At 47.9% G+C, this 27,571-nt stretch overlaps 1 protein-coding gene across 1 annotated transcript in view; it reads left to right on the forward strand.

The window, feature by feature from the left end:
- The window catches only part of CACNA2D3 (calcium voltage-gated channel auxiliary subunit alpha2delta 3), an 817,122-nt gene that overhangs the window by 393,704 nt on the left and 395,847 nt on the right, over positions 1-27,571 (forward strand). The window contains exons 9-10 of the mRNA XM_006754680.2: positions 12,737-12,826; positions 21,893-22,006. Coding sequence (XP_006754743.1) covers positions 12,737-12,826; positions 21,893-22,006 — 204 coding nt within the window. The remainder of the gene's footprint in view (positions 1-12,736; positions 12,827-21,892; positions 22,007-27,571) is intronic.

Below are 27,571 nucleotides of genomic sequence, written 5' to 3' on the forward strand. Positions count from 1 at the left end.
GCACTGGTGAGTGAGCTCAATCTGCAGGCCTGAGCAAAGTGTGAACACAGCCATGCTGGACTGAAATCTGTGTTAAACTTGTAGTGTGGGCAGAGAGTCCGTGAGCAGGGGCTGCATAGAGTTGAGCTGGGTGGGCATGGTGTTCCAAGAGTGGGGATTGCATAGAGTTGAGCTGGGGTTGTGGGTTATATAACATTTCTAATTGTTGACCATTTCTCAGATTGTATTTCTGTCCCATGAAGTTCCTTGAAAGATCTTTGATAAGCAGCGTTTAAATGACTCCCTCTCTTCTCTGCCTTTCATTTTATGTCCCACTTCTGCAATGACTTCCCTCACGGACAGCATCTCCTTAGCCAGGGCTCTTTTGTCTTTATCCTCAAGATCCTCAGGATGCCACTTAGACTCTAATCATTCAGCAGTGAAGTCATCTTTCTTCTCAAGGGCTGACCAGAAGAGCCATTTTATTAATTTAGTGTGTCTGCTCTTGTGCTCAAATGAGACATTCCCATCAAATTAGGAACATGGAATGATGAGGCCTGGGGCACCTGGGTATTCAGTCTCCTCTCTAACTGGGTACCAAGGAATGTCTGCACATTTGGACAAGAATTACCAGCTCAGGGAAGGCGATGTTTCAGACCTGGGTCTCCCTTGAAAGTGACATTCAGATCTTGGCAGGATGCAGAGGGAGAAGACTGGAAAAAAGGAATGTGGTGCCTATTGCAGACTTCCTACTTAAATCACGCGGCGTTTTCTTTGTTAAGTGAATCCAGTAAGGACTACATTTAAAGGATGAGATTTAAAGAAACTGTGCTGGTGCCTTTATTGTCTCATCCCAGGCTTGGCCTCCCTCGTTCCCTCCCTATACTCTTCTTAGGGCCCCAGAGGAAGGGATGTGGGATCCAGAGTGGGACAGCCAGGGGACTGACCAGGTGGCTTCCAGGGGAAGGAGAATTTCTTCTTCTGCACTGGCCAGGTATTTCCCGGTCAGGCGGCCTTTGCTCTAGGTAGGCCGCAAGGCCCTTTGCCTCCAGATTGGTTCAGGAAACTCTTTCTGGGACACTTCCTGGATGGCCATCGCGTGAATCATTGTTCTGGTGACTCATAATCACAGCCCACCCGGAACCGGAAGTAGCCTGAAGACCCCGAGCAACAAAGGAAAATGCCAAATAGACTTTGTGAAGGTGAAGTTGGGGGGTGGAGGAAGGGGGCTCAGGGAGGGTCTGAACCCCACACAGTGGACCTACTCCAGCTCCTGCCTTTGTTAGATTTAGAAGGAACATTATCCAGATGTCAGATAATTAGCACATTTTGCTATTTTTCTCTGCATGATGAAACTAATGATTTTCTTTCTAAAGTTCCTTTACTTTCAATTAGAGGTGAGTAGAGATGTGTTAATTAAACGCATGAAACCTCCTGCCTACCAGGCTGAGCAGCAGATCCCCCCTAGGGTCCTGGGAACATTCCCTAACAATTGGGGAAGACAGCCAGCTGTGGGAAGGAAAAGACCAGTTAATTAGTTTGAGGATGCCTGGTGGCTGATCACGCGTGGGAACCTGGTTTCTGAGGGAGCTGGAATGACTGAGATCACTGTAGCAGGTATAACTGGACAGTAGTCCTTGCCCTCCTCAGACCAGCGACCTGTGTGCTGAGGAAGGGCCCCTGAGTCCCAGGGGGCTGGGAACAAAGAGAGGGTCTCGGTGAAGCACTGTGACTGTAGACTGCCTCTGTGGCTGGACGTGAAGAAGAGCAGCACAGGGAACCTGCAGGTGGCTACGGATAAGAAACATCACGAGGGGATCAAAGGGGATCAGTAAGGGGATCGAAGGAGCAGACCTTAGCACGGTTGATATTTAGCTGATCTGTGACTTTGCATCATTAAGACCTTTCACAATATCCATTCTGTTTATTAATTTGCAGTTTCACCTGCCAGCGTACTGCACATTTATTTTAAGGAGGGATTTTCCTCAGCAAAACAACTTGGGCATTCCACAGAAGTTTAATTTTATTCTTACAAGGATAGTTCATTTAAAATTTTTCCTTTGTTCATGGGTCATACAGTTCCTTCTTGGAGAGAGTGCTGCTGTTCTGTTCACCTTGCCAGTGAAGCCTGTTTTTCCTTGACTGGGAGCACACATGTTGTCTCTAAGGCTTGCTGTTGATTTCATGTCCCGTGATTGAAAATTCACCTGTTAATTTCCTGTGGATTGTTGCTGTTTTGCTTGGTAGCATGTGAATGGCCCTAGGGTTCTGTCCCTCTGTTCTGTGAGGTTCATGGCCCACCTGCTTCTGACCTGGAAGTCCATGTTATGAACTCCACAACCTGCCATTCCATCTCAGCTGAGTCTTTGTCTTCCTTAAACAATCATTCTAGTTAATAATTTTGTTGAACACAAGCCCTCAATGTGGCCTACAAGTTCCTGCCTCGTCTGGTTTCTTCCTGGCTCTCCAGATCCATGTTTCTTTTCCCTTTCCATGCCCTGGCCCCAGGGACCCTATTAAACTTATTTATGTGTGCTCTGTTTCCTCCTGCCACAGGGCTTTGGCACATGCTATTTCTCCACAATTCTCATGCCCCAGCTCTCTTGGCTTTGTAATTCCTGGGCCCTCCCTTAGTGCTCCTATTGTGTACCACCAAAGTACCACGAGCCTTCCTGGATGGCACTTGTTGGTCTTGTGTATCGGTGTGCTGGTCGATTTTGGTCTGTATCCCCCGGTGGTATGGGAGCTCTGTGGGCAGAGACCAGATCTGCTTTTGCTCCATTGATTAAGTACAGTATGCGACATCAGATTGATTCTTAATGAATGAATACAAGTCAGCAAGCTGAGGTTAGTGGGATAATGGTGCACCATCAGAAAGGGAAGGAGAGACCTTGATAGTGAATCTGTGGGGTAAATACAGTCAGACTTTGGCTCATTCAGCACAGATGGGGTTGGAGTGAATGAATGCTCTTGGAGGCCCCTTCCTCTCCTGAGCCAGGCAGTGTGAATTCTCGTTATGGCCCTGGCCTGGCACAGAGACTGCCTTAGTAGAACACACACCTCCAGCCTCTTTCATCAAATTCTAACTCCAACCTTCCTTTCCCTTACCGTCCTTGGAGTAAATTCCTGAGCTGTGTCTGGAAAGTACTTCCTCAGCTTATGTCCTTGTCCTTTTGCCCATCATGTAATCGGGATAGAATTCCCACCATATTGTATGCCCTTCATGAGCTTCTCAGACTGTTCTTTACTCCTCTGCCCCTCCATCGGCCCCTCTTTGCTCTTTCTTCTGTCCTTCCTGCTTGTTTCCCAGGTGTGTACCCAAGGGAAATACAGAGGCTGCAGAGTGAGTGGTTAAGAAGGGGGCTTGGGTTGGGTTCTTAGAAAAATGGCCAATTCTAGGTCAGGGGTGGAAAAGGAGCAAGATGAGCCTGGAACATCGTGCCCGTTGTGACCACAGGAAGCTGCTGACCACTGACTGTAAAAGGACGTGGGTGCCAACCTGAGGAGAACAGGCTCCCACAAGTGAGCAACAGATTGAAGCACAAAATATGTGCTAGAGTTCATGCTGACACTAAAACAATGAAGCAGGGAAATGAGAAGTTCATGATGATGCTAAAAAAAAAAAAAAGAGAGAGAGAGGAAGCCCCTTCCTCTTATGGACCAAGTTTTACATTTAAAACCAGTAAACAAATGAAGAGCAGCAAGCATTTACCCAACTTTCCTCTGCAAATGGTTCCTCAGGTAACTAAATAGTGTAAGAGGGGAAGCTCCCATTTCTAGAAATTTCTGGGCATTTTTTAATCTAATAAATAGGGGTGATACAATAATATGTCATTCCCAATGAGTTAATGAACCTAGGCATTGAGGACCAGTGGCTGCCAGAATCACAAGGAGACTGCCAGACATTAGTCTGAAGGGAATAAGAGCAACATCAATGAAGTGCATGTCAAATGGATACCTGCCTGCCTTTCTGCCCACCTGCGGACAGGCATGCATAAGTGGTCAAAACCGAATCTGATCAATTTACTAAAATATAGGGCCCAGAGGGACATGTTAAATGGCACCCGGAGAATGCAGTTAGCAAAATTCAGATTCTGGGGCATTCTTCATGACAACTTCGTTACTTCAACAAAAAATTGTAAGTAAAATAATGGCAAAGGAAGTCTAGAATGAGAGACTTAATTGAACCTTCAACCAATCACAATACATGGACCTTATTTGAATCCTGATTCAGATGGTGTGACTGTGATTGAGACGGGTGAAGCGTATACTGTGCATTTGTTTGTTAAAAGTCTTTCTCTTTCAGAGACATATTATATTGTCATAGTCACAGATTAAATAAGATGATGCCTGGGATGTGCTTCAAGATAATCTGGATGAAGGAGTATTAATTACCTATTGTGTGCGACAAATTACCCCTCCTCCCACTCCCAACCTCCCAGTTTAATAGCTTGTTACACAACATCTATCATTTCGCGCAGTTTCTGAGGGAGAGAACGGTGGGGAGTGCCTTAGCTGGGTGGTTCTGGCTCAGGGTCACACAGAGGCTTCACTGAGGATGTTGGCCAAGGGCTGCAGTACCTGCAGGCTGGCCTAGGATGGAAGAGCTACTTCTGGGCTCATCCATGTGGCTGCTGGCAAGAAATCTCAGTTCCTTGATAGTAGCTGGTTGGAAGCTTAGGCTTCTCTACATGGACACCTCCTAACAAAGCAGTTGGCTTCCCATAGAGCGAACTATCCAGCAGAGATCAGCAGAGCAGCCAGGATGGAAAACCAGAGTCATTTACCACCTAATCTTGCATGTGGCATACCATCACTTCGGTTATGTTCTCTTGATCACAGAGCCAGCCCTGGTGCAGTGTGGGTGTGGATGGCAGGTGGTGAGGGTCAGGGAGGCCAGCTTGGAGAGAGCTACCACTAGGAAGATGGAAGTAGGTAGTGGTGGGATATCACTAAAACAAGATTCGCCATGAATTGGTCATGGAAAATTTCTATAACAAAATGTGTTTTTTCAGGGAAAACCACAAAATAAATACTTCAGAGACCCAATGCTTAGATTTAAGCTCCCACTCCACCATTCGTTAGCAGTGAGCACTGGTCAGTGAGGCAAACCCTCTGAACCTGTTTCCTCATTTATAACATGAGGGTAGTGAGGGCGCCGTGACTCCCGGGTAGTTGTAAGGCTTGAAGGGAACACCAGTCAGGAGTCTCAACCCAAAATGGGATGTAGAAAGCACCCAATAAATATTAGTTGTCAGCAGTGCTATCTTCTCCTTTGTCCTGTCTCTCTCTTTTTGCTAAGCCTCAAACCCTCCCAGGACCACCGATTTTTTGGAAACACTTTTCTCTAACTTTTTAGATGCATATTATGATGTTCCTTGGGAAAGGCACCATTCATTTGTCTCCTTACCATGCATGTTCCCCCCTCAACATGCTGCAGAGTAAAGCACGTGCTGTGTGTGTGTGTGTGTGTGTGTGTGTGTGTGTGTGTGTGTGTGTGACACATCTGTGTGATGTCCGCGCGCGCACAGAGGGATGGCTGCTTTTGCTTTTAAAATTTTGATTTGGATACAGTGCTATTGGTGCCCTATTACTAAGACCTAAGCCAGGGGTCCTCAAACTGCGGCCCGCTGGCCACATGTAAATACAAATGCTGTATTTGTTCCCATTTTGTTTTTTTTACTTCAAAATAAGATATGTGTAGTGTGCATAGGAATTTGTTCATAGTTTTTTTTTAAACCATAGTCTGGCCCTCCAGCAGTCTGAGGGACAGTGACCTGGCCCCCTGTTTAAAAAGTTTGAGGACCCCTGACCTAAGCTTTACTGATTTCTTATTATATGCTGGATTATGTCTGAATATCATTAAATTGTCACAGTAATTTGACGTGGTATGAATACAGAAATATTGACCTAATAGCTTCCCTCCTATGAAGATGTTATATTGATATTAGCCTACATATGCACTACAACCCTCCGATGTGTATACAAAGATGTTTATTGTTAGGAATGTTTGAAAAAAAATAATACTCTGAACACCTAAATTTTCATCAGTGGCGGACTGGTTAAATAAATGTTGATATACGCCTAAAAATGTCACAGCGTTCTATAGGATATTTGCTTATTCACAGACTTGAATGAGCATGGAAGAAATTTAGACAGTTAAGGCTAATACACATATATAATTAACTTGGCAAAAATACAGAGGTCAGTAAAATAAATACTTGTTAATTAAATACAAGATTTATAAATCGATATGAATCTTACAAGTGATCATACAGAAGAAGTTGTACTTTTGTTGTTTTGGGACACACCTTTGCCAAGCCATCATGGAAATAAACGCCGCCTCCCCTCAATGGGCCACTGTAGGGTGGGTCAGAGCACATCCATCAACCCCCTGGACAGACTCCGAATGTGTGGCCTCAGCACCTACACCTTCCTCGCTGGGCTGTAGCTTTGCGTTTGGTGTGAAGGCCATCACCCTGACTGTGAGAGGATGGTGTGATGAAGATGAGCCTGCCCGGCACTCTCCCTGAACGCTCACTCTAAGGTCACATCACTTGTGAGTCCAGGCTTCCATGGAGCTCAGAGCCTTGTTGGGAAAGGACTGGCACCGTGACTTCTGTCTGCTCTCGCACACTGCAGCCGATGAAAGCATTCTTCTTCCAAGAAACGCATTTGAATCCAATGAAGGTTTTCATAAAGTTTATAAAAGATGAACTTGGACGTTGGGAATTGTCAGAAAGACATGAAGGGTGAGGCCTGCTGTTTGCACACACGCCCTCACGCCCAGCCTGGACACAAAGCAGATGCTTCAGTAGCATCAGTCTCTCAGAGATTCGTGGAGCCGCTCCCTCAGACACTGGACAGGGAGGACACTGGGACCCAGCCTTGCCCCCTGAGGAGCGAGGAACCAACGGACCGCTTTGGTGGAGGCATCTGTTCTGCTGTTGATATTTCCCGATTGGAGAGAATGGCCAATCCCGGGCTCAATCACCATCACACATGGCCCAATTATTGTTCTTGCCGTGGAAATGAGCTTGTAGCTAATCTGACTACCTGGTATGAAATAACACTCATTGTTCACATCCAGGAGATCGATCTCCTCTCTAATTTGGCATTTGCATTAAACAGCTGCTACCCTCAGACACTTCAATTTGTTCTAGACGACATGAAGGAGACACGGGGACTGGCGCAGACGAGGCCCCACCCGTGTCTGCACTTTCTCCCCTAAATTGCAAACATCTGGGCTGCCTCTTGAGCACCAGCTTTCTCGGGCCATTCTGTTTTCATGTTTGGGAAACACCGTGTCACTGTCTGCTTTCCCCAACTGGAATCAAATGAGAATCATATTCACCGGAGCCCAGGCTTTGAGGTGGCAACATCCCTAGATGGGTGCCTGTTCTAAAAACTGTATTAACTGGGCATCGCCCTCGGTCGCTATTCAGTGTGCACGAAATAGGCAGTAAAATCCAGCCAGGGAATTGCTCAGACTAGTCCTCCCAGGGTTGGGGCTGGGAAGGTGTTGCCAGGAGGAATGGTATGAGAACCCGAGTCCGTATTTATATTAAATCATCTGTGGTCTAGCATCCCAGTCAGGCCAGAAGACAGGGGCGCACACCCTGCGAGCCTCTGGCACATGGTTTCTGCTGCTTGGGTTTGTGCTCAGTGGCAATGGACTGATCACAGGCTGACTGAGACATTCCAGTGAGGAATTTGACATCAGAATGAGATGGACGTGACCACCGGGACACTGAGTTAACTGGTGTAAGCGGTGTCCCCGTTTTAGGAGAAGGCAAGTGATGCCATGTGTGTTACTGACAGAGCTGAACACTGGAGAGCCTCGACAGGGCGCGCTTATCCTTAGCTTGGTGCAAAGTGACCTCATATAGTCGAGTGCATCTGATGCACCCGCGGGCTGATGAACCCCAGGAGGAACGGCGGGCTCCCGGACAGAGCTTCTGTGCTCTTGTTCCACTGGGCTTCATGTACACATCACAGACTCAAAAATAAAATGATGAAGGTTTTCATGACGGTGACTGCAAAGCGTTAAACCAAGCACAGGGCCTTCTGAGCATGGGATGGTGGCTTTGCACAGGCTCTGGGCCCTGCGTGCTGGGCTTTATAGGAACCTTGAAGGCTGTGCTGGGTGCTGGGGGGCATTGCTGCTTAGGGGTTCAGATATGGGGCTCAGCCCTTGGAAATGCACCTTCCTCATGCTTGTCCTGCCATCATGGGCAAAAATTTCACTATTCCGAGTCTCCATTTGCTTATGTATGTAAAAAGGGAACATAATAGGACCTTTCTTTTGGGGAGTTAGGACTGTGAGGCAGTGCAGGAAAAGCAGTGCCTGGCATGCAGCCGTCAGTGGGCCAACCTTGCTGCTACTGGAGGACTTGGGTGGCACTGCCTGAGAGCCTTCCCAAGGCTGAGGTGCCGCAGTGCCCTCGCTCACACCTGACGGGTACAAAACCCAGGTGTGCGGGACGGGGGTCACCTGATGGGCATCACTGGCAGGGGCTGTCAGCCTCCCCCCACGTCTCCCCAGGAAGGACCGCCGCTACTCAAGGGCTCTTGGATGGGGGACGGTTCTGTCCACTTTCATGTTAATCCCCTGCTCTTAATTGGCAGGACTCAAACATTCCCTATAATTACAGAGACAGGAAAAAACATGGCTGCTGTTATCACTGTTGATTCAAGGAAATCAAATGCTGGTGAGGGAGAGGGTTATTCCAGCAGGACCCCCGGCGGCCTGGATGCTGTGCGTGTTTCGCAGAGATAAGCGGCCTGGCTGTGCGGTGGGCACCCGGGCACACAGAGCCGCGGCGCTGGCGTTCTCCACCTCCCCAGGCAGTCAGCCGCCTTAATTGCTTTGGAAGCCAGGCCTCGTCCCGGGCAGCAGCATATGCTGCATGCGTGCCTGAAGCAAAGATAAAGAGCCACCCTCCTCCTCCTTTATTGAAGTTTAATAATAAAATGGAACTGTCACCACTTCCAATAAATTGTTTATTTTAATTTAGAAAAATAATGAAAACTGGCCACCTTCTGGCACACAGTTGCTGAGGAGCGTCTGCCTGGCCCGGGCCATCCCGAATCCTCTGTTCTCTGGAGCCGGCTCTGGGAGACACGCAGGTCTCGGTGTCCCTGACATCAACCACGTGCCTCTCCCCGTCTAATAAAACCGGGACCTGGAAGGGCAAGAGGAGTCATTTTTCAAGGTGTATTAGATTGTAAAGTTGCAAACCAGGAAGAGGGCAGGGAGGAAGTTTTGTAGGATTTTTTTAAGTATTGCTTTTAGTGAATATGAAATTCAAAGTCTCCCATTTGTCTGCTATCACGGTCTTTCAGATGACTTCTCTTTTCCTGTAATACCCGTGAGAGGTTAGTCCAGCGCCCTTGCATTAGGGGAGAATGAAGGCTCCCAGGCTGATAGAGAGGCCAGTGGCCAGTCAGGAGCTGGAATTCAGGCCATGGCTCCCACCTGCTGCTCCGAGGCACTGCTGCTCCCGCTCTCCCCCTCCCCTGCAGGAGCTGTCCCATCCCCATTTCACAGGAGGCAGGACTGAGGCCCGAGAGCCAAAGCTACGTGCCTCGGCGTCTCATAGCTGGTGAATGGTGTACCAGAACTAGGAAGTCTCTTGAACCCTAGTTCAGCAATTGTTTTGTTTTCCAGGGGAGTCCACGGGGCCTATGTATCAACGGCTTCCATGCAATGATTATAATATGATCGCATTAAATATAACAATTTTTAAATCTGGAACAGCCACAACTGGGAGTAGAGGAAAGGAAATCGTACTGATGAGGAGGCCGCAGGGCAGTCAACGGGCTTCTTCGTTCCCTTTCAGACACGGCCCTTGGAGGCATGTGGTTAGGATTGTCCAGCAATCTCTCTAGGCCATGGTAGTGAAAGCACACGCAGGGCATGCTGGGTACGCAGTGCCTTGCTCCCTGTGTGAAAACCATAAGATGTAATGATAGTGGTTAAGGGGGTGGAGGGAGTGCCATAGATGAGATGAGGAGGGACATTGTAATGCAAGGGGAGCTTCAGGGAGGTCCTGTCTCAGCCAAGTTTATGTGATGGTCATGGTCATTAAGGTCCTGCCCATTAAGTGGTTCAAATCCTGCTAGACCTGGTGGGGCAAAGAAGCAAATCTGTTGGCTCACATACCTGAAAATGCTAAGCATAGCTGGGTCTAGGGCAGCGATTCTCAACCTGTGGGTCGTGACCCCTTTGGCAGTCGAACGACCCTTTCACAGGGGTCGCCTAAGACCATCCTGCATATCAGATATTTACATGATGATTCATAACAGTAGCAACATTACAGTTATGAAGTAGCAACGAAAATAATTTTATGGTTGGGGGTCACAACAACATGAGGAACTGTATTTAAAGGGCCAGAAGGTTGAGAACCACTGGTCTAGGGGCTCAGCCATGTTCTCCTGATGCCATCTTGCCCCCTCCATTGTGTGCTCTGCTCCGCTTGGCTGTTACCTTACTCAGGTGAGCTCTTCCTGGGAAGTAGCTAGATGGCTTCAGGCAGCACCAGCCTCCCTCCCTGACCTGTCATCTCAGTGAAGCACCTTCTTCCCCACATGTCAGCAGAAGCCCAGGGATTGTATCATGTGCCCATGCCTGACCTCGGCCGATGAGGTGGAATTCAAAGATTGCATTCCACGTCCCCTTGATCTGGGAAAGAGGGAGGAAGGTGTTAGCCATACCTTCACCACATACATTATGAGCGGTGGGGGAGAAGGAAAATCAGAAGGGGAATAGATGCTGGACAAGCGAAAATCACACGTATCCACTGGCTACAAGCCTTAGGGTTTCCTCTGACTGACAGTAGGTCAATGGCTTGGTGAGGAGGAGGTGCTGTGTCCAGGCCAGCGCTGTCTGACAGAACTAACGATGCAATGGTGGGCATGCACTTTCTTCCTCACTGTCCCATGCAGCAGCTTCTAGCCACATGGGGCTATCAAGCCCTTGAAATATGGCTTGGGAGAATGAGGAGCTGAGTTTTTAATGTTAGGTAATTTTAATTGAATTTAATGTAAGTACCTCCATGTAGCTCATGGCTACCTTGGTGGACAGGGCAGCTCCTGGTGGAAGCCAATCAGGGGAGATGTTTTCCTGGAAGGCAATATGGGGTTTTGTGTAAAAGGAGAGTTGGGCCGAGGGTTTAATGCAGCCTGGAGGACCTGGGGGATGAAGCTGATTGGGTTTAGGGTATGGAGGAGGAGCAAAGGCAGCTTGGGTCTGAGGGACATGGGAGAGAAAGAAGCAAAAAGAAAGTTCTTCATCTGTGAGACCATTTGGAAACCCTTAACCTAAGGAAATATTTTTTCCATCTAATATACGGACCAGATTTGTACCAGGAAAAAACAAAATCACAACTGACCTCGTTACAAAAGCAAATTCCATGACATGTTGTTGCAGTTTACCCCTAAGTATCCAGTAATGAAAGCAACCGTTGCCTGAAGCGCTTTCTCCACAGGACACGCAGCTACATATGGATTAAAAGGAAAACTAAGCGGGGCTGCTGTCTTATTAAAAAAACACAATACTGCGTGACCTGTGTGACAGCACACAATGAAATGCAGTTGACAGAAATGACATCAGTGAACAGAATGAACTTGTCAAGGCAGCCTCTGGTCACTGCCCTGGGAGCATGGGGCTGGTTATCTCTCTCATTCTATAGCCAGCCTGACCAGGTGTATGCCAAGATCATGGCCAGTACCTGACATACAAAATACAAAAATAAAAAAAAATCAGCAGGTGTATATCGGAAAGAAGGAGGGCATTGAAGTGGGTGGAGCTGATTTGGGGAGGAACCTGGGCCTGGCAGCCAGGAGGTGAGTGGATTTGGGCATGGTGCTGAGCCTCAGTCTGCCCATTGGACAGGTGGGGTGAGGAACCTCACAGGATTGTTCTGAGGACACAGTGACCTGGTATGTAAGACTCTAACATGGAGCAGGCTTTGATAACCAGAGCTGCTCTGAACATGAGGGTGCGGTTGCTGTGAGGGCCAGGTGGGCTGGGGAACGTCTTGCTTGCGGGTGTGTGAATAGTCCGGGGTGAACTTTAAATCCAGCCTTGATTCAAGTTTGGCCTGGGTGTCATTAAAGCTGAATGGCCTTGAGGAGCCCACTGAAGCCCTGGTTCCGTTGGCCAGCAAGCTTGCAGTCCATCCCCGTGAGCAGTGGCCTGGTGTTTCCTGAGGGGGCACAGGCAGAACAGCGTCTTAGAACCACTAGCCATGACTCAAGACCCGTCTCTATGACCTCAGATTCTGTGATCAGTTTCAGGGTCCTATGGCAGATGTGCCATGAGTGGGTGTCACCATCTCAATGCTGATGGCATGCTTGGGGCATTGTTGAGTACCAGGGCATGGTAAGGGAAAAAAGAAAAAAAACACAATCCTAGACCAGGAAATCGCCAGCAGAGGTTTTCCATGAGCCCCCACACCTGCCTCCTGGTGACTTCTCTGATCTGTTTTCCCAACAGACAGGGAGTGGACGCCTTTGGGAAGAGAAGAATCCCCTTCCATAGAAAATAAATGGTTTCAGAATGGGTCCGCTGGAAAGCAGTGCCAGGCACCTAGTCTCTGTGGCCAGGGACTTTGGTTCAGTGGACATCACACACACTCGACATGCCCCTGGGCAGGTGCTGGGCTCCCTTTTGCCCATTTTTTAGGAGCAGCAACATGTGGAGCATTTCTCATAATAGGACAGACACTAACGGGTTTTCTGCTTTCTGTTTCAGCACTTCAGGGAGCACCTGGACAAACTTTTTGCCAAAGGAATTGGGATGCTGGATATCGCTCTGAACGAGGCCTTCAACATTCTCAGCGATGTAAGCTCCTCTTGGATTTGCCTTTCTCTCATCCAACAGACTAGATGGGATTCATTTTAGTTGTTGACCAGCGTTCTGATTAGGCCTGGCTGTCACTGAGCAGTGTCCACGGCATAGGGTGGGAGGGTGAAGTGGCTGGCCCTGTGTGAGGTCTGGGGAATCAGGTCCAGTGGGGAGGCCAAACCAGCCCCCTGCTGGGCAGAGTTGGTGGTGCAGTCTGGTCGGACCCACCAGCCATGCTTCTGGACTCAGAAATATCCAGACACCTTATAACGCAGATTTCTTTTCACCTGAGAAACTCCATGTCTTCATAGAGTAGACCCGTGAATGTGATGATGTTCTGAGGTTTAGGGTGTGCTAAACCTCTCCTTCCCTCTCTGCCAGCCCCTTGGAGATCCCAATAATCAGTACCATAGCCCAGGTTCCAGTAAGTACTGCAGGGAAGAATTCTGTGTGATCAGCTGTGTCTCACACTTTGAACAAAGAGTGGTGTTTTCAAGTAGCACCTGCTAACATCCCAGGCAATGTGCTGGTGTTGGGCAGGCGATTCTTTTCCTTGAATCCCCCTGTGTGAAGGTAGAACCACATGCGACTTTTGTGTCCCCGTTGCTCTGGGAGGGTGGTGGGGAAAATGATGACTGTCTTCATCAATGCAGTTCCTGGATCATTTATTTAGATAATATGTATTGTGTGCTTTATAATGTCAGACAAGACGGTAGGGAACAGAATTGGCAACTGTTTGCCTTAATTTACCTTGCACGTTAGGGCAAAGGTCAGCACATTTTGGCCCATTCGCCACATCCAGCCTGCACGTGTGATTGAAATGCAGCTATGCCCACCTGTTTGTGTATTGTCTGTGCCTCCTCACGCACTACATCAGTAGAGCTGGTTAGTTGCACTAGGGACCACATGGCCCATAAAACCTAAAATACTTACTATGTTGGCCTTTACAGAAGGTGTTTGCTGATCCCAGTTCTAGTGAGCAAAGACAGATGAGGTACGTTTCCTATGAAGAAGGATAGCACCATGGTGTCAGCATGATGGCAGTTGCTGCTTTACACCGTGAGGCCAGGGAAGGTCTCTCTGATGCGGTGATGTGGCAGGAGAGACCTGAAGGAAGTGAGGGGGCAGCCGTGTGCGTATGTCCAGCAAGAAGCTTCAAGCAAGAGGAACAGAAATGCAAAGGCCCTGAGGCAGGGTGTTTGGCATTTGTACAATACAGCGAGGAGACAAGAACAAGTGAGGAAGAGAGAGTGTGCTAGGGAATGAGATCTCGGGGCAGCAGGAGCCGGGTCATGTGGAGTGTTGCAGACCCTGGCGAGGATTTTGGCTCTCGCTCTGGTTGGGATGAAGTCATTGGGGTCTGAGCAGAGAATGGCACGTTGGGTTTCAGCAGCATTTGGCTGGCTGCTGTGTTTAGAAGCAACTGTAGGTGGGCAGAGACAATAGCAGGATGGCCGTTAAATCATCTGGGTGACAGATAATAATGGCTTGGATCAGGGAGGCAGCAGTTGAGATGTTAAGAAGTAAAAATAATAGAAAGCACTCTTGGTATTTCAATCAGCAGGAGTTTAATTCTGAGAATCGGTTGCACCGGGATGGAAAAGCTGAGACCAAGCAGGGAATGACACAATCCACGGAAGAATGCCAGCAGGAGGCACTCCTCTCTAGGGCAGGAGGGACAACAGGAGGGGCGGGGGAGTGGGCGGGGGACTACATCAGAGCCTCCTCACTGTGGCCGTCCAGAGGGGGCAGGACCACCAGGGAGAGGCCTGGCATGGGGAAGCTAGTGCTGGGGAGAAGACACAGCCATTGCCAGAGGACACCACACCCTTACAGCAGAGAGAAGGGAGAAACCGCTCAGAAACCTGGCTTCTCCCTGGTGTCCTCCAGTATTCTCCTGCAGATGAACTTTGTCAAGACTGCTGGGGAGACTGGGAAATGTGGTTTTCAGGAAAAAGGCATGGGGTGAAGCTGAGAGTGAACAGGCACTAAATGGGGCGGCCGCCGTGGAGAGGTGTTGCAGGAGCTGGGAGACCTGCAGAGGTTCAGGGCCTCACTGTGCTGAGCCTCCAGGCAGCTTGTGGGGCCGGCTGGGCCAGGTTGCAGGATCCAGTCAACACTGCACAGGTCCTTTGTGGTGGTCAGTTATGCCCAATTCCCAAACTTGACTTGTTCCTACTCAGCTACACTGACCTCTCAAACCAAGGGTGGGGCCTGATTCTAGACTCCCTTTTACCAATACAGCTGTTGGTCCCCAAAGGCCATTTAGGTCTCAGCAATGAACCAATGCCACAACTGAAGAGGAGAGACAAATAAGAAGGGAAGGTGCCACGCCAGCTTCTTCAATGTAAACCAGCGGTTCTCAACCTGTGGGTCGCGACCCCTTTGGCGGTCGAACGACCCTTTCACAGGGGTTCCCTAAGACCATCCTGCATATCAGATATTTACATTACGATTCATAACAGTAGCAACATTACAGTTATGAAGTAGCAACGAAAATAATTTTATGGTTGGTTCACAACATGAGGAAATGTATTTAAAGGGCCAGAAGGTTGAGAACCACTGGTTTAAACCCAAGGCCATCCCTCTCAGTCACCCCAAGGGGCTGTCAGGTAGGGATGATTAACGTTTATGCAGGCCTCATTGGTTAGGACAGTGCACTTCTGTTAACACCTTATTAATAACTTAGAAGCATACCTGGCCTGAGCAAAGGACCAAGCTACACCTTTAAGTTCTGGCTTGAATCCTGGATGGATGCCTTCTCCGGGCTTGGAGATGCGGAGCTCTGCCTCTCAGCAGGCTCTTTCTAGGAGCTAATGTGGAAAGGACTTGGCACGATTGGAAAATTGTCCCCCCCCACCCCCTTTTTTTTTAATCTCAAAAGCCTCCTATCTGCAGCAGGGGGAGGCTAGTTTGAGCCGGGGAGTCCCTGTTTGGAAACCTGCCTGCAGTGAACCTCTGTTCTTTTGCTGTTCGGCAGAGGTGGTGCAGGAGTGAGAATTGGAAAGGCTCGGCCTGTAGTTATGTGCGTGGCCTCTGGAGCAGGCTGGGCTGAGAAGCCTGATTCTGTAGCCTTGAGAAAGCTGTGCTCAGTTTCCCTTATTTTCCTCACGTGTGAAAAGGGGACAGGAATAGACCAGCACTGGCCTCAGGATTTGTGAGGCCCGGTACCAAATGAAAGGCAGGCCTCTTGTTGGAAAGTTATGAAGAAGTGTAAGAGCATGACAGCAGTGTTAAGCCAGGTGTATGGCCCTGAACAGCTGTGCACATCACAGGCCTATGAAGTTGGTCCTGGTAGACGGAGGCTGAGAAGTCAGCATGGGGAAGCGGTGCCTGGTCCCCTCTCAGCCGTGCTGGGCCCAGTGAGCAGAGCCATCTCCGTGACCGGGGACACGAGGCTGCCTCAACTCTGCCAGACTGCCTGTGGTTTCTAGGAGTAGCTCCCCGCCCCCCCCCTCCCCCCCGCTGATGCCTTGGTCCTATGCTCTGCCCAAGGCCTCAGGACTATCCCTTTGTTATCGGCGGGAGAGGTCCTCATCTCCACTGGTTGTTAGTGGAGTAGGTGTCTTGCAACATCCTGAGAAAAGGAATTTTCTGAGGCTAGCATGCAAGAATGAGAGATTGTAAAAAATAAAAATATTCCTGTGAATTCAAACCCCTGCGTTACCAAGGTCCCATTTCCCTCAGTCACACTATAAAAGAAGTCCCATTTTGCTTTCAGGAGAGCTAAAATCAAAGCCAGTATCCAGAGTTTCTGTTCCGTCAGGACATAGTCCAATCCGGGCTGGTTTAGTTAGTGTTTCTCACTGCGATCCATCAGTCCATTGTCTATAGAGGGAACGTAGGCAGAAGCAGAGCCAAAGGGACCAGAGAGCCAAGAGCAAGTCAAGAGCATGAGCTCTTTTGTCTGCAGGATTATGTGTCTCCAGATTTTCGGGGGCTTCAGTGGCTCTGTCCATTCTGGTCAATGATCACTGTTCCCAGGATTGACTGACAACAAGCACCTTCCTGACGTCAGCCCCACTCACTGTGCACGCACCTACCCTTCCCTTTGTCCAGTCCCCTCCCCCAGCAATCTGCAGGGAATGGGCTGGTGGTTCCCTGGGGAGTGTGAAATTGCAGCTTCCTGGTGAAGCTGCCCAAATGACGTGCCTCTAAGGCAGGGGTGGGCAAACTTTTTGACTGGAGGGCCACAATGGGTTCTTAAACTGGACCGGAGGGCAGGAACAAAAGCATGGATGGAGTGTTTGTGTGAACTAATATAAATTCAAAGTAAACATCATTACATAAAAGGGTACGGTCTTTTTATTTTTGAGTTTTATTCATTTCAAACGGGCCTGATCCGGCTTGCGGGCCGTAGTTTGCCCCCTGCTGCTCTAATGTCTGCCTTCCCCTTTGCTCCTTTCCTATTTTAATAACTATTTAATTATAATAGTATCACTTTCATCTTCCCCTCTCTTCTTTTCCTTGTCTGGCTCCTTTTCTCTTCCCTTCCCTTCCACTTACCAGTTTTGTTCTCCAAATCCTCTATAGCAGTGTTTCTCATTGTACTCCCAGTTGAATGCTGACCTTCCAAGATACTCCCACACAGGTGGTGTGGTCAAGGTGGGGAGATGCACAGTGCACTTGGACATGTTAAAGGCCTGGAAGTCCTGCAATGAACCGACCTTTTCAAATATGTTTACACCAGTATTCAAACATAGTGACCCAGGAACCCTTTATATCATGTCATACCCATAGGATTAGAATCTTGCCTAAGTCACAGTCCAAGGAGCACACTTTTAGGCATGGGGTACTCCAGGGGGGTAGATTGCCCTCCCAACACATCTACAATCCAGAGATTTCACCACATAGTGGATTTTCCCCCTTGAATCCTGGTGAGAGAAGTATTTTTGAACCAGAGAAACATTCCACATACCTACCTGCTCTGCCTTCACTTGGAAAAATCCTCTAGGGCCTGGCCAATCAGAAGAAGTTATGGGCCAAATGTAAATCCGGAAAGTAAGAAACAGAAGGAACAAAAAAAGTTACAAAATGCCCCTACTTGAGGTTGGTTGACAGTTGGCACCATATTTTTTTAGTGCACATTTATTCCATAGAGAAAAGCATTTCCATTTTATCTCTTGCCATTGGGCTTTTCAATAGTCAAACACTGAAAAACACAGAGATGGTTAATCTCTCATGAAAATGAAGCTCTAGCTATTTTCCCCTTCACTGATATGATCTTTATGTGATGTATTTCTCTTCCTGTGTATTATGCCTGCCTTTATAAGCAAATATGAAATAAAAAGTTATTTCTCAAACACACATCTCTCTCTCTCTCTCTCTCTCTCACACACACACACACACACACACACACACACACACACTTGAAATTGTGTCTGTGGCTGGAACTTAGAATAGCTCAGAGGTAACTATAACCAAATGCAGTTAATTCTGTTTTGCATTTACCTGCCTTTCAGTTTCAGTATTTGCTCAGATGGCTTAAAGGCTTGCAGTTACTATACAAACAGCTTTGAAAGGAGCATTCAAATACCTTTGTAAGACCCTTCTGGCTGTTGATCTCTGCTGCCTTCCTTAGATTCTGTTAAGAACACAGAGCCAGTTTGCTACAGTAGTTAGCGTCTACCTTGTCATGTGACAACTGCAATTATCTTTTTGGCGATGAATATGATCTTTGCAGTGATTACCTTTAAAATTTTTTTCTTAGCCAATTAAATAAAATTCGGTGACATTTCAAAGACTGTTAATCACAACCAAATGCTTTAAATGTCAGGATGCATTGAAATTTTCTCTGCTAACTGATGAATCACTGAGCTAATTGTAGTTCATCATCAGGCCCTTGTCACTGTTATTATTATGGAAAACACTTTCATCACTCTTGCTATTCAACAACAAAAAAAGTTCTAGACAAATATGAAGAGAAGAGATAGTACTCATCAAAGCATTTGAATTTAATTGCGTTCTCCCAAATTCTCCAACTGCAGATTGCTGCAGAGAATACCAAGGATCCAGCCAGAGAGGAAAATGATGTTTTTAAATAAACAGCTCTGGGCATTCCTTCTTCTAGCCCGTGTTATTCAGATGTCTTCATTTCTCCGACTCCCCCCGCCCCCTCTTTCTTGCCTTTTCTTTGAGAGAGTTTTTCCAGGATGTTTTCAAATGAGTTGCATGAACAACATCCCCAAGCTATCCTGTTTTTCACCTTTCTGCAGCCTCTGTGACTTGAAGCATAGATCACCTTTATTCAGTGGCCTGCCACTGGGTTTATTGAGTGGCTTCAAGGCTGTGTTGGATGCAAGCTCCCCAAAGTATCTCCAGAACAACCTGTTGATAAGACAAGTCTACAAGGCTGTTTTCCTTCCTGCAGTAAGGAACCAAGTGCACTCTGACCATAAGATCTAAGCGGTGTCTCACATGGGAAAGACAAAGTCCTTTATTGAGACTGATTGAAGTCTGATTGAAGGTGTGTCCTTTAGGGAGGAGGAGAAGGAAGAGGCTTGGTTAAGACCCGGTAAGAATCCTAATATTATAGTGTAGGATTGGTAGATGCAGCAACGGGAGGATTTTGAGATGGGAGTTCAAAGAGTCTTAGGTATGAATTGTCCTTTGATGCTTTCTTTCTATTGAAGAGTTGATGGGCCTTTCAGGAAGTTCCTGGAAGAAGCCATACAGTTATTTGCAATTTTTATCTCTCTCAGCGAGAATTTTCTAGAATATTGTTATGTCGATAAAGATGGTAGAATAGTAGTTATGTGAAGCTTTGTGGTATGATGGCTTTAGTTGTCAGGATTTCTACCTACTCATTTGTGTCATGGGCCATGTCTGCTCATTAATTCAAGGACACCTGTCCAGTCTGAGATGCAGGAGTGGATGCCAGGGGCAGGACTTAAGTGAGGTCAGTGTCTAGTGCACAAAATGTAAGGAGCACTCACTCACTCTCAGGGTGGTAGCCCTGGTAACGCCAAGTGACCCTGGAACCCTGGACAGGATGGAGACAGGAGAAGGAAATGGATGTTTGTGGAGTCCTACCATGTTCCCCTATCTGCTCAAGGATCTTATTGGGAGGCCCTAGAGTGTGCTGAATCTGGAAGTGGCTTCTGGAGCTGGACTGCCTGGGTTCAAATCTCAGCTATGGCAGGTAGTAGCTGTGTGACCTTGTTAGCTAATGTCTTTGTGCTTCGGTTTCCTTGCCTTGAAAAATGGGGATAATGATAATACCTACCTCAGAGGCTAGTAAAGGTTAAGTATATATGTATAGCCCAGCATATAATGAAATTTAACCTGTGGTGTAGCAAGCAGGTAAACATGGTAGTCCCATCAGATAAATGAAGAAAAGGACACTCTGAAGTGAGAACTCACACCAGGCACACAGCTCATGGTGCTGGGATGGGGTTGAGCACTTTCCACTGTCCCGTGATACCATGCATGTTTCCAGTTGGCTTTGCTCTGTCCCAATGTGGCCACAAGGCAAGTCATTCCTTCCTTCCATTCACCCACGCATCCATCCACCCACCCACCCATCCATCCATCCATCAATTATAGTCTTCTATCAGGTTACTACAACTTCAAACTTTACATCAGAATTCTAAGTGCATGGAGACTGGGCATAAACTTCAACTTGAATGTTTTACTTGCTCTTTGGTACTGTTTTTATTGATTTCAGAAAGAGAAAGGGAGAGGGAGAGAGAGAGAAACATCAATGATGAGAGAGGATCATTGATTGACGTCCTCCTGCACCCCTCCTAGTGGGGATTAAGCCGGCAACCTGGGCATGTGCCCTCACCAGGAATCAAACTGTGACTCCTGCCTGGTTCATGGGCCAACACTCAACCACTGAGCCACACCAGCCGGGCTGTACGCACTGTTTTTGTTTGTTTGTTTGTTTGTTTTTTCCCCTCTCTGGATTTTTCCCTCACTTCCTTCAGAAGTTACTCAAGTGTCACCATCTCAGTGAGGTCTTCCCTGACTACTTTTTCTAAAGGTACCCCTTTCCCATATCCCATTCCTTTTCTCTGTTTTCTTCACCCCTCTTAGCATCACCATCACTAAACACACAATATAATTTGCTTATTTACTTTGTTTTTCTATGTCTCCCCAGATAGAATATAAACTACACGAGGGAAGGAATTTTTGTTTGTTATATTGCCAGTACTGTGTGGGCTTTTAGTAAATAATTTTAGAATACATGAATAAACTTTATAGTTTATAGTGGATGGAGTTTGATATCTGACGGTTAAAGACTTTTTGTGGTTCCCATGCCCTGGCGTTGTCACATCAATGTAGGGTTTTTGCTTGGAATTGCAGCATGAATGCCATTCGTTGAGGGAAGTCTTCACTCCTGACTCAGGGAAGGACACGAAGCTCTAACAAGCCCAGTCTGGCCCCCACCCTACCTCTCACTGAGGCTGGGACTCTTCAATGTTATGTAAAGCTGAAAGCTGAGGACATGTAGGACTCTGCACACCAGTGGCACAATCTTGGAATTTCAGCATGCTACACATGCTAACGTGCATAAATTAGTACAAAATGTTACAAGCTTTCAGCTATATGTTGAAAACAAACCCTAAACCAAGGGTGCTTAAGCTTCTAATCTGAATTGTTGTGATCCTGACTTTATTCTCTATATGTCCAAAACCTCCTTGATCTTATTGTATAGAACAGCTTGTACCCATTAGACCCATTCAAACCAGACTCAGATTTTGAAAGAGATGTTGCCTGGCACACAGTCTGCCGCCCATATAATGTGTCCCTGACAGGCCGTGCCAACTCCTCCGGGCTTGTGTTCTGAGACTGTCCACACCAGGAGGTGAGAGAGATTAGATGTGTTCACATCTCACTTCCCACCTTATACCTGGCTTTCAGAAATCCCTTCTGTGGTCTGTATGTCACTCCAAGTTGTCAGAGCGTGATCCCCGCGTGGGAAGGCCTTGTTGAGCAGGTTCTGTGTTGGTGGTGCCCGTGCGCTCTCCTTCTGAGAGGCTCCCTAAGCCCACGGCCTCTTGCCCCTGAAGTCTCGCTCTCTGATGAGTTGTTTTATTCTGCACGTACTTCTTTCTGCAGTTCAACCACACGGGACAAGGCAGCATCTGCAGCCAGGCCATCATGCTCATCACCGATGGGGCGGTGGACACCTACGACACGATCTTTGCCAAATACAACTGGCCAGAGCGGAAGGTAAGTGGATGCTGAGCCGGCCACGAAGTGCAGTCCATGCAGAAGCTCTGCTGTGTGGAAACCTCCAGATCGTCCACAGATAAGTGCCCCATGTAGATTTAATCGCATAATGGCCTCTGGTTTCTCAGCCTTGTGTTTGTTGGTTCACCACAACAGAACTATGGCTTTCCTTGTTCCCAAAATGAAATGTGTTTGGAGGAGAGAAGAGCCCAGTAAAGGCATGTTCAATGGAAAGATCCGCTGTGACGTATGCTTTGTCCACTGGGGCAGTTCTTCTCCTTGTTCTCCACGAGCCAGAGTTGCTTGGTGGGTCTGCATCCATGGATGGTGAGGTCAGCCCCAGCGGCCCTGCGGCATCTCCTGTCTGGTTCTTTGTTGCTATAGCTCTTTGTCGAGCCCTCATGACCACCCAGAAGCTTCTCGCCATTCCTCCCTCCCCCAGTGCTGTTCCCGCTGTTCCCCATGCGTGTCCGAGTATGTTCTCTATTCTAATAACTTCTTTGCTCTCCAGGTTGACATCTATTTATCTGTTGAACCAGGTGCTTGGGTTTCAGTGATGGATATTAATATTTTTGGTGCCTTTTGAGTGCCTTAACCCAGAGGTTCCTCAAGCTAGTAGTCATTTTGAATTCGCTGGGGAGAACTCTTAAGTTATAAATACGCAAACCCCCTCTACACCTACTGAATCAAACTCTCTTGAGGTCATGGCCCAGGAATCTGTGTTTCAGTAAGTTCCTCAAGTGGGCACCAATCAGCAGATTGGCAGCAGGGGATCACTGTCTTACCTAAAGGGTGGCATTTCAGCAGGGAAATGAAGTCACTGGGAGAGGGCACTAACCTGGGGGCATCACAAAGTGCTCTCCTACCCCCTGTGCCGACAGCCCCGCTCTGACAGTCTCGATAGGTGCGTGAGACCACCCAGAACAAGGCCATCCTGCTTTGTATGTTTAATTTCTGGGAATTGAACTAATCATGTACACTTGGCAAAAAAGAAACAGAAGGCAAATGACATCTGTGCTCAGCCGTATCTGGGGAGCAGGGACCCTGGAGGGAGCGTGAGATGTCGCTCCATGTTCCCTCGCTCACTCTTGGTCCGCACGTGTCTCTGATAACATTGGCATCTTACCTCACCAGGTGTGAGTCTGATTTTTAAAGGTACAGACCTTTGTACAATCTGGTTCCTAGACAGATAGCATCTCCTTCCCTGGGGCTTACCCTTAGAAACAGCCATCATTTCTGAGGCTAGAGGAAAAGCTAGCTGTGCTGGGCTTAATAAGAGAATATCACGGCACCTGCCTAACTAATCCAGGAATAAATTTGGCTGAACACAACTTCCTCAATAAGCACTGACTTTAGAATCCAATCCTGAATCAGATGATGTTCACTGTTGGACAAGGTGACTCAGATGCTGTATTTCCAGGGACAGGTAGACACCAGAGTTCATTCCTGATAAATGTATGTGACGTGAAAGGAGGAACAGGCTGGGTGGATGTGTACACCTGCAGCACATGGCACAGTGCTGGACACGTGGCTGGTACCTAATGTTCAACCCTGACGGCGGCTAAGTGACAGGGCCGGGAGGGAGGCCCCAGCACCAGTGAATGTGGGTGCAGTCAAATAGGAGGTTCACGGATGCCATGACATCTCACAGCAGGTTGAAGGGTATTTTGCCTAATTTAGGACCATCTTAAGTAAAAGAAGAAAGTGAAGGGGCCTCTTAATAAGCAGCTCCAGCACCACCAAATGTGTGGTCATATGAGTCTCATGCGCAGAATCACATGAATCCCTCCTGCTGGGTGATACTTGATGGAGAGCAGTTGCCGGAATATCCTATGTAACATCATGGCATTGCTTGCAGAGAGAGGCAGAGGATGAGGGCTGCACGGTCATAATTCTTCAGACAAAACACAAATTTTAACATATCTTTCCAAAGGAACAATATTGACTTTAGGCCAGGTGCTTCCTAGGATTGATTGGAACCAGGGTCCTGGAAATTTCAACGTTGCTCAAAAACAATTTCATCTACTTAGAAAGTACTATCAAGCAGAAGCAGATTTCCTTCTGTAGCAAGAGGGTCTTTTTCTATGATTAAAAATTCATAGCAGGACACCTTTCCTTTCTGCTCCATTCTGGAGAGTTCCATAACATACACATACACATGCATATACACATATAGCTCTTCTCCATGGCTTCTCCGTGAAGATGCAGGTAATAAATGTATATAACACCCTATGTAGTTGCACCCTGTGTTAAAGTGAGATGATGGGTAATGTCTACACAGTCATCTATCTCTGTTATTTTGAACACTAGGGGCCCAATGTACGAATTCGTGCACCTTGAAAGGAACTGTGGGCCGCAAGGCTGCGGTGGGCACAGGGTCGGGTCTCAGCCCATCTTCCCCATCCCTGCTTGGCCCCCGGTTCCCTGTCTGCTGGCAGCCACACTCCCACTGCTGCAGCTCCCATGTGCTGATGGCACTGGCTCCCCTTACCCCAATCACTCGGCTAACGGCGCCAAGTGATTGGGACCGGCACCAGCAGTGGGTGCGAGTGGGGCCAGCACCATCAGCGGGTACGAGCAGTGGCTGCTGCCCTGATTGCCCCTCAGGAGCAGGGAGAGGTGGAGAAGCCCTCAGGGGCAATCAGGCTGGCAGCCACTGCTCACACCAGCTGATGGCGCCAAGCAAATTTTCAGTAACCACCAGAGGCTCGCTCCGATGACAGTGACCGGCGCCTCATCTTGGTCTGGCGCCCCCGCTCACCTGCTCCACCATCCTGCTGTGGCCAACACCCGCCATATCCTGTGCTCTTTGCCTGCTACCAATGCCTGCCATGTTCCGCACGTGCCCCCTGGTGGTTAGCACATGTCATAGCGACTGGTTTTTAGGTTGTTCTGCTGTTCAAACCATTAGCATATTAGCCTTTTATTATATAGGATTAGCAGAGGGTTGTGTCCTGAGGTGATTGGTAAGCTTCCAGATGACAGAAACAGGAAATGGATTCAGGAAGAAGAAAAATGACCTTAAGGCTAGAGTCTGATGCCCATGAGAGAGTCTTTCTCAAACTTGAGACAGCGAGTAGCAGAACCTCCTGGGGGCTCCTTCCCACAACCCCTGCTTACCCATCTCCAGTGATTCTGATTCAGTGGGGCCCCCAGGGCCTGAGAGTGAGCATTCCTAATGAGTTCCCTGGGGATGCCTTGGCTTTGGGTGGAGCAGTACCCATGGGGAACTACTGCCATAGAGTCCAGGGAATGGGTGTGGTTACTCTGTGGGCTCTGCCACTTTTGCTCCCCTCTGTCAACCTTTACAAGGACCTGTTCCCTCAGTCAGAGCCAGTGCCCAGGTATATGTTCCTTGGCCCATACTTTGCTAAAATATTGCCAGTTCCTGATCATCATTTAAAAATCTGGCTGTAGTATATACAATTTTTAAGTTTTAGTTTTTCTCATAAATGGATACACTTGGCACTTGGGAGCCAACATTCTCCTATGACAAACACACACACACACACACACACACACACACACACTCAAAGAAAAAAAACTGACTGGAGCTGAGAAGTGGGCATGCCCTGTTTGGCCAAGACACTCACCGCTCCGTCAATTCCTCTGAGCCCACTTCACCCATATGCTTTACATGCCCATAGGGATGCGGTGCTGGTCAGCAGGCACTTGCTGCTTCACAGGTGGGGCTTGCATCGCCAGCCTTGAAGGACTTATTCCTTTCTCTTGGGCCTGCCCTGAGCTCGCCCCTTTCTGCTCCAGCTGGAGGCCATCTTCTATTGCCTGAACCCTAAACTTCAGACTCACTCAGAATTGTTCGAAGGAGTATAGCCTCATGGCCAGGACTACATTGTTTCGGGCCTGTTTTTCATCCTCACTGGCTTGGTGAGTCCTTGAGGACAGGTTTTGTGTCTCTGAACAGTCCTAGTATCCCAGCCCCACTGAGAAGCGTGGCCTGGCCACCTAGCATAGTACTGAGACTCTGTCCCTGGTGTTTACATGCTGTATAATCTCCTCACCTTGATCGTGAGTGACACCTGTAATTGGCTTCTGACCAATAAAGTATGGTAAAGGTGAGGGTGTCGCAGGTGTAATCAGGCCTCAAGTCAGTAGATTTTGATGTAATCAGAGGGGTTTCATTGAGGGTGGGCTTATTTAATTGCAAACCCTTAAAGAGGGCCTGGACACTCCCTAGTGGGCAGAGACACTCTTTTTGCCAGTTTGATGAAGTGAGTGGCTATTTGGAGAAACCCTGTGACAAGGACCTGAGGGCAGCCTCTGGGACCTGGGGCATCCTCCAGGCAACAGTCACAAAGAGTGGGGCCCTCACTCTTACAGCCACAAGGAGATGTCTCCTGCTGACAATGAATGAGCTTGCAGGGAGCGTCTTCCTTAGTCAGACCTCCAGATGGAAACAGCCCAGTCAGACCTGGACTGCAACTTTGTGAGGCAGGACCAGAGGACCCAGATAAGCTGCGTCCAGACTCCGGACCCAAAGACACTGAGATATCAAATGTGTGTTCATTTAAGCCATTACTTTTTGGGTAACATTATGCAGCAAAAGAAGCAAGGACAAGGGAGAAAGGGAAGACAATTACTTACCTAGCAATACTATACATCCAAAACCTAATGGCTTAAAATAGCAATTTATTATTTCTTGCAATTCTGTGCATTAACTGCATGGCTAGTCGGCTTTGCATGGTGCCAAGTTCAGTCTCTAGTTCATCTGGGACCATGTCTGTGCTGCCTCCATTGTGTTCAGCACGTGGTGCCTAACTCTCCAGGACCAGCTGTGAACTTTCTCTCCTCAATATAGTAGCCTGGGCTTCTTTACAGTGTGGTAGCTAGGTTCCCAGACAGGGAGAAGGGGAGGAAGTAGGGAGCAGGCCAGAGGAGCTCTTGTGGCTATCTACCACCTAACCAGGGCTTTGTGTACGGCAACTGATTAGTAAATCATTTTAGAATGAGTGGGAAGAAGCAATTCATTGCTGGTAATTTAACTCTGAATCCATGAAGCAGCAACTGCTGATGCAATGTGTCCCTTGCCAGCATTGTATTTCTGAGTGCAGAAATGAGGAGCTATTTATTCATTTATTGGGTGCCATTTACCTTTGCCTGATATCCATTGGTTTGGGGCTTAATAGCAGCTCTTGTACACTTGGAATAAAATATGCACTTCTCAACATGAAAGGGACTCATTCCAGGATCTGTTCAAGAAATAAAGGTGCCTACATTTAAATTAGGAAAACAGTTATACCTGCCATCTATGTAGTTGTTCTTCCAAGTGAAATGTAATAATAATAAAAAAAGCTCATGCAGTTATTTATCATTACTTCCCCTGATGTGCCAGGTAGAATGGATAGTAAGAAATGGTGAGGAAGGCCCTAGCTGATGTAGCTTGGTTGGCTGGGTGTCGTCCTGAGCACCAAAGGTTGCTGGTTCGATTTTAGGCCACATGCCTGGGTTGTGGGCTTGATCCTCAGTAGGGGGCACACTGGAGGCAGCTGGTCCATCTCTCTCTCTCTCTCTCTCTCTCTCTCTCTCTCTCTCGTAATCATTATA

This window comes from Myotis davidii, unplaced genomic scaffold, assembly GCF_000327345.1.
Source record: "Myotis davidii unplaced genomic scaffold, ASM32734v1 scaffold111, whole genome shotgun sequence".
In the NCBI taxonomy this organism is placed as follows: Eukaryota; Metazoa; Chordata; class Mammalia; order Chiroptera; family Vespertilionidae; genus Myotis; species Myotis davidii.